Source organism: Pantherophis guttatus, chromosome 1, assembly GCF_059756535.1.
Source record: "Pantherophis guttatus breed Tessera chromosome 1, ASM5975653v1, whole genome shotgun sequence".
NCBI classification, from domain to species: domain Eukaryota; kingdom Metazoa; phylum Chordata; class Lepidosauria; order Squamata; family Colubridae; genus Pantherophis; species Pantherophis guttatus.
This window is the reverse complement of record NC_142063.1, coordinates 57411202-57416765: the sequence shown is the minus strand read 5'-3', so window position 1 is coordinate 57416765 and position 5564 is coordinate 57411202. Positions and strand designations below refer to the sequence as shown.

The 5564-nt window shown below is 52.3% G+C and overlaps 1 protein-coding gene across 1 annotated transcript; it reads right to left on the bottom strand.

The window, feature by feature from the left end:
- Nucleotides 1-1651: 1651 nt before the first annotated feature.
- NKX2-1 (NK2 homeobox 1) lies at nucleotides 1652-4777 on the bottom strand. The gene is made up of 2 exons (XM_034418629.3): nucleotides 4197-4777; nucleotides 1652-3112 (listed from the first exon to the last, which is right to left on the bottom strand). Exons 1-2 carry the CDS (start codon nucleotides 4552-4554, stop codon nucleotides 2409-2411), a joined length of 1062 nt encoding a protein of 353 aa, XP_034274520.2. The 5' UTR covers nucleotides 4555-4777; the 3' UTR covers nucleotides 1652-2408.
- Nucleotides 4778-5564: the final 787 nt, after the last annotated feature.

The following is a 5564-nucleotide window of genomic DNA, read 5'->3' as shown; positions in this document are numbered from 1 at the left end:
TGGTTCTTTCTTTCGCTCTTTCTTTCATGATTCTTTCTTTCTTTCGCTCTTTTTACATTCTTTCTCTCTCTAAACAAGAGGAATACCTAGGGTATTACGTTCTGCTGACACATGTAGCGCCTGCAGACACGAACCATTCTTTTTCCTTTCCTTTAAAAGCCGAAGGTTCCCCTCTTTTTATCCCTACACCCCCAGCTATCAGGCGAGAAGCTTTCTTCGGCAACTGCGCGGCTCTAGCCGCCATTGAGGCGGAGGGCCATCTCCCACCCGCCCACCCGCCCACCCGCGTTGGCCTTTGGCAAATTGCAAATCCCTAGTCTGGATTTCCAAGCACTGATTCTTACATAGACAGAGAGAGGAAGGTCCTTTAGAAAGAAAACCCCAAAGAAAAGGCTTCGGGACAAACCCAGCCTCCAATCCAGGAAGGTCTCCTCTTCTGGCTGCCTCTCGATAAGGTTGAAAACATCATTCAACCGGCGATGCGCTAACATTACACTCCTATTGCCCCGAAGGAGACTAGGCGATGCCATCACTTGCGAGGTTCCCTTCTATCAGCCTTGAACAAGCAAGGGAAACTAGATTGCCATAGCCTAAAGTCCAGAAAGTCGTTCCCGGCACGTTTCCAGCCCGTTTCTGAGACCTGCTCTGCCTCTAAAGCCAACCAAGGAGAGATCGATCCTCCCTCACCAAGATTTGGGAAGCTACTCCTGGTCCACACACATCCTCCTCCTCAGCACGTACCAGCGACAGGCGGGGAGGGGGAAGAGTTGCGTGTCCGCCCCGGTCCCTACAAACTCTGCGGAGTGTCTCCCGTGTTGCGGTTAAGTCAAACTACACGATACGCTTCGTGCACAATAAACTATGTTTTATTTTGATTATAAATAAGATGTTTTAAAATACTCATACTTCCCTTAAAGTACAATTACATAGGAAACCTTTGTAGAAATGATGGGCGTGTTCCTTTTTTTTTTTTTTTACAAGTTAATAAAAGCGGACTTTTTAAAAAGATTCTAATGTTCTCCCCTTACCTGTTAGTACGTCCCTTGTTAGCTTTCCCACCCTGAGCATCAAAAGTATTTTAAATGCTTCTTTTTGGAATTTCAATTAGTAGGTCTGCAAATATTGTCTTTCGACTATGAACGACGCCACTTGGATTCCCTTGTCTGCTTGTCTTCTCATTATCTTGGACTCCCTTCTCCCGCGGCAGAGTTAATCGGGAATGAATGAACCAACGATGTAGCTTTGCTTTTTACTTTTCCTGAAACAGGGACCTCTCGTTATATCCCGTTGAAATGGCCGCAACATTTCCCCTGTGAAATTCAGTGGGCCTTTGGAGGAATTTTTCTGGCGGGATTCAACTCCCTTCTGCATTTTTTTTTTTTTTACAAAGCAGGAAAAATACCAAAGGCAATAAGGAAGGTCGGTGATAATTATAATTTATTAGACGCTTCTTAGGAAATATATTTAAAGCCAAATATATCTACATAAGTAGCAAAGAAGGGAAGGACAGACAGTGAAGGAGGAAGGAAGGAAGGAAGGAAGGAGGGAGGGAGGGAGGGAGGGAGGGAGGAAGGGAGTAGGAAGGAAGGAAGGAAGGAAGGAAGGAAGGAAGGAAGGAAAAAAGGAAGGAAGGAAGGGAGGGAGGAAGGAAGGAAGGAAGGAAGGAAGGAAGGAAGGAAGTAAGGAAGGAAGGAAGGAAGGAAGGAAGGAGCATCAAGAAAGATTAAACTGCCCCAAATGTCAAGATTCTGTGGAGATCCATTTTTAAAAGTGGCTTTCCCCCAGTAAAATTAAAAAGAAAAAGAAAAAGCTTTGTTTGATAGATCCTCGCTCCACATATATTTTAAAAATCAACAAAATATTCAGGTTGCTAAAAACTATGGGTTTTAGTCCAAGGTTTGTGATGGACCATATAAGCTACGAGTTCGTGAGCTGATTGATGTTAAGGCGCCAAAGTGTCGCTGCGTTTCCTTCCCTTTCCCGAGTCTGGGACTTGGTGCCTACACAGAGGTGCCGATGTTAACTTTCCGGAAGGAGAGGAGAAAAGCCCACCCCTCGCCCCAATGTTTGTGTATGTACATACAAGCGTCCAATGGAGTTTCCGCGTCAGCCGAAGAGGGTACACGGTCCCGAATGGCTTCCAAGGCCCTCAACTTCTCCGGACGACTTTCGTCGGCAGCCACTGCGAGAGCAGTCTTTTTTTTCTTTTTTTTTTGCTCCGACTGAGACCAAAGCCAACGGCCCCATCCTCTCCTCTCCTCTCCTCTCTTTTCCTCTCCGAAACAAACAAACAAAAAAAGGGGGGGAAAGTCAGGGGAGGGGTCTTGTGGGAGGCAGGGGGCAGGTCAGCTCGTTCGGGGAGAAAGGGGTTGCGGGCGCCGGCCGAAGGCGGGGCCGGCCGGTCCTTTTCACCAGGTCCTGCCATAAAGCAAGGTGGAGCAGGACATGGCCGTCCCGTAGTCCGAGGTGGAGGAGTTCAGGTGCGACAAGGCGGACACCTGGCTCTGCAGGGCGGAGGGGCTGCTGCCCGCGTGCTGGCCCAGGTCTGGCGATTGCCCGGCGCTACTGGCCTGGTGGCTCGGATGTTGTCCCAGGCTGGCCCCGTTGGAGGCCACGGTGATGGCGGTGGCCGCCGCCTGTTGTTGCTGGTGATGGCCCTGCAGCGCAGTGGAGGCTGCGTTGGAGCCCGCTTGGCACGGCTTGCCGTCTTTGACCAGGACGGGCACGGCCACTCGGCGGGGCGACTGCTGTTGCTGCTGCTGCTGCTGCTGCTGGCAAGAGGCGCCCTCCTGCTGCTGCATCTGCTGCTGGGCCGCCTTGTCCTTGGCCTGGCGCTTCATCTTGTAGCGGTGGTTCTGGAACCAGATCTTGACCTGGGTGGGCGTCAGGTGGATCATGCTGGCCAGGTGCTCCCGCTCGGGCGCCGACAAGTACTTCTGCTGCTTGAAGCGCCTTTCCAGCTCGTACACCTGGGCCTGCGAGAAGAGGACGCGGCGTTTCCGCCGAGGTGCGCTCTGCAGTGGGGCCATGCTCTTGCTCACGTCGCTCAGCGAGCCCAGGCCCCCCATGCCGCCCATGTTCATGCCAGACGAAGGGCCCATGAAGCGGGAGACTGCAATCGAGAAGAGCCAGACAGGCAGAGTTAGTCGCCCGCTGGCCAGGCCGGCTCAAAGATTTTTTTTCACCTCCGAATCCAGGAAGCCCAAAGCCTCCCCTCTTCCCGCACACCGCACCCCCCCACCCCCAGAAAATGAACCACGTTTACCGGATGGCCAGACATTTTCTTTCTTTAAAAAGCCTAAGCACAAATAACAAGCCAAGAGTAAACCAAACAACACCGCCCCCCGGGTTACTTAATAACCTGCAGAAATCGGCTTCTGATATAATATGGGAGCTTTCCCGTGAAGTTTAAATCAGATCACCCTAATATGCCCAGGCCCTAAGCATCGCCACTGAAAACCCTGCGAGAGGAAGATCTGGAGAGGAGGAGAAGCCCTATTAAGAAAAGGAAGGGGGGGTTTGCTGATGTAGACAACATTTAACGATTCTGTCCTTAACAGTTGCTTCCGCGGACGCCTTGCCTCCGAGAAATCATAAACGGCCTATGCTGAGTAATCAATAGAGCGTATTCCTCCCCGTCTCCTCATTCACAAAGTTATGCTTTATTGCTCTTATTGTCTCTGTCGGCGTTGTTCCGAAGTTGAGATAATATTCCCCCTGTAGACAAAGGCTTGGAGGCCCCATGTAGTTTGCAGGATTCCCGTATTCTGAGCTACCCAAACGCATTCTCTCAAACTCCGCCACAGCCCTGAATTTAGTTTCCCGATTTCCCTCGGTTTTTCGCCCATTTCTTCCAATTGCAGCTGTCGCCTGCGATCGCGCCAACCTCTCTTCTTCTCCCCGCACCAATTAAACCTTGGCACCAGGTCTATCCATCCATCCATCCCCCGCGGCAGCAGAAGCCGCTACGGCCTTCAAAGTCTGGAAGCGCCTTAAATGAGGCGGCCCAAGAGCAGAGAAGAGGGGAAGGTGTGCCGAAGGAGGGGAGGCAACCCGAGCCGATTTGAGCAAAGTGGACCCAATCTCCCGAGCCCCACTTCGCCGATCGCCGCTCTGACCGCTACCCCACACCTGTTCCACCTGTCTAGGGCCGCGCCACCATCCCTCCCTGAAGCGGGGAAAGGGTTTGGACTTACTTGTAGAGAAGCGGGGATCCGGGTTGGCTCCGTACCATCCGGTGGCGGAAGCGCTGTTCCTCATGGTGTCCTGGTAAGGCGGGAGGTCGCCCATGTTGCCATTGCAATAGCCGCCCATGGCGGTGTGGGACAGCTGGGGGACCCCGGCGGCTGCCATGTGGTAAGCGGCGGTGACCGTCCCGTTATGGCCCATGGGGTGCTGCTGCATGGTCGGCTGCGCCACCTGGGATTGCCTGTACGCTGCCAGAGGAGCCCCCAAGTTACTCCCCTCCATGGCCACTTTCTTGTAGCTTTCCTCCAAAGGGCTCAAGATGTCAGACACTGAGAAAGGAGTCGTATGCTTTGGGCTCATCGACATGATTCGGCGGCTGGGGGGAGAGGAGGGGAAAAGAAGGGAAAGGGGAGGCAAAACTCTCTCACTCACTCTCACTCTCTCTCCTTTTCTTTTGCTTTTTTTTTTTTTTTTTTTGCCAAATATTCTGCTGGGTTGCTTCCACGCCGATCTTGTTGGATGAACACGTAACCGAGTGGACCAAGTCCGCCTTAATTGGATGGAGTGGAGGCTCAGAGCTGCCTTTCGTTTGTTTTAGCCAGACGCCAGGTTTTAGGCTGCCACCAGAGGCGGGGCATAGGCTCTAAAGCAACAAGACAATAGATCCCCGCATCTTGCCCAAGATAATTAGCGTGCATGCTGATGACAAGGTAAACACCTTTAAGTTTTTTTGTTTTTTTTTTACTTCTCAGGATTTGCTCTTCGTTGTCTGTACTTTTTAAGAAACAGGTTAGTCTTTTCTCACACACACAAAATAAATAAAATTATGCCTCCCCCCTCCCCCAAACAGAACCGATTTTCTTCGTTTATTTATTTCCGGGAGGAGGGGAGGAGAGGGGGAATCTAACCCTTAGACTATCCCCAAGAAGGGGTATAAAAAATCCCAAGGGTTTAATGGGGGAGGGGATTCAATTCATCTTTTCTTGTTTGCTTGCTTCCCTCCCCCCCCCCAAACACTCCGCCCGTGGATAAGTCTGGAAAGCAAACCAGTTCCGATACCAACCTCTCCCTCTACCCACACACCCCGCGCGCCACTGCGACCCCCCCCCCTCCACGCGCTTCCGCCCTACCAGTCCTCTTCCTCCTCCTCCTCCGTCTGAACGAGGAAGGTCAGGACTGAAGAACTGGATCTAGCCTCCAACCCCCTCGCCCCCGCCTTCGCCCCCGCCTCCCGTTAGAAAGCCCGGACGGAGAGAAAAGAAGAGTTCCCCATCAGACGGTGCCAAGTTGGCCGCAAGGCGGTCCCGGGCCAGACCTTGGACGGCTCCACTCGGGAGAGGCGCTGGCTTTCCTCGAGCAAACTACTTGTGCCTTCT

Bases quoted from the DNA above. Each gene is read 5' to 3' on its own strand.
- NKX2-1 (XM_034418629.3), bottom strand. From the start codon at position 4,554: ATGTCGATGAGCCCAAAGCATACGACTCCTTTCTCAGTGTCTGACATC. The intron at 3,113-4,196 runs GTAAGTCCAAAC...TCTCGATTGCAG, and splicing joins GGATCCCCGCTTCTCTACAA to TCTCCCGCTTCATGGGCCCT.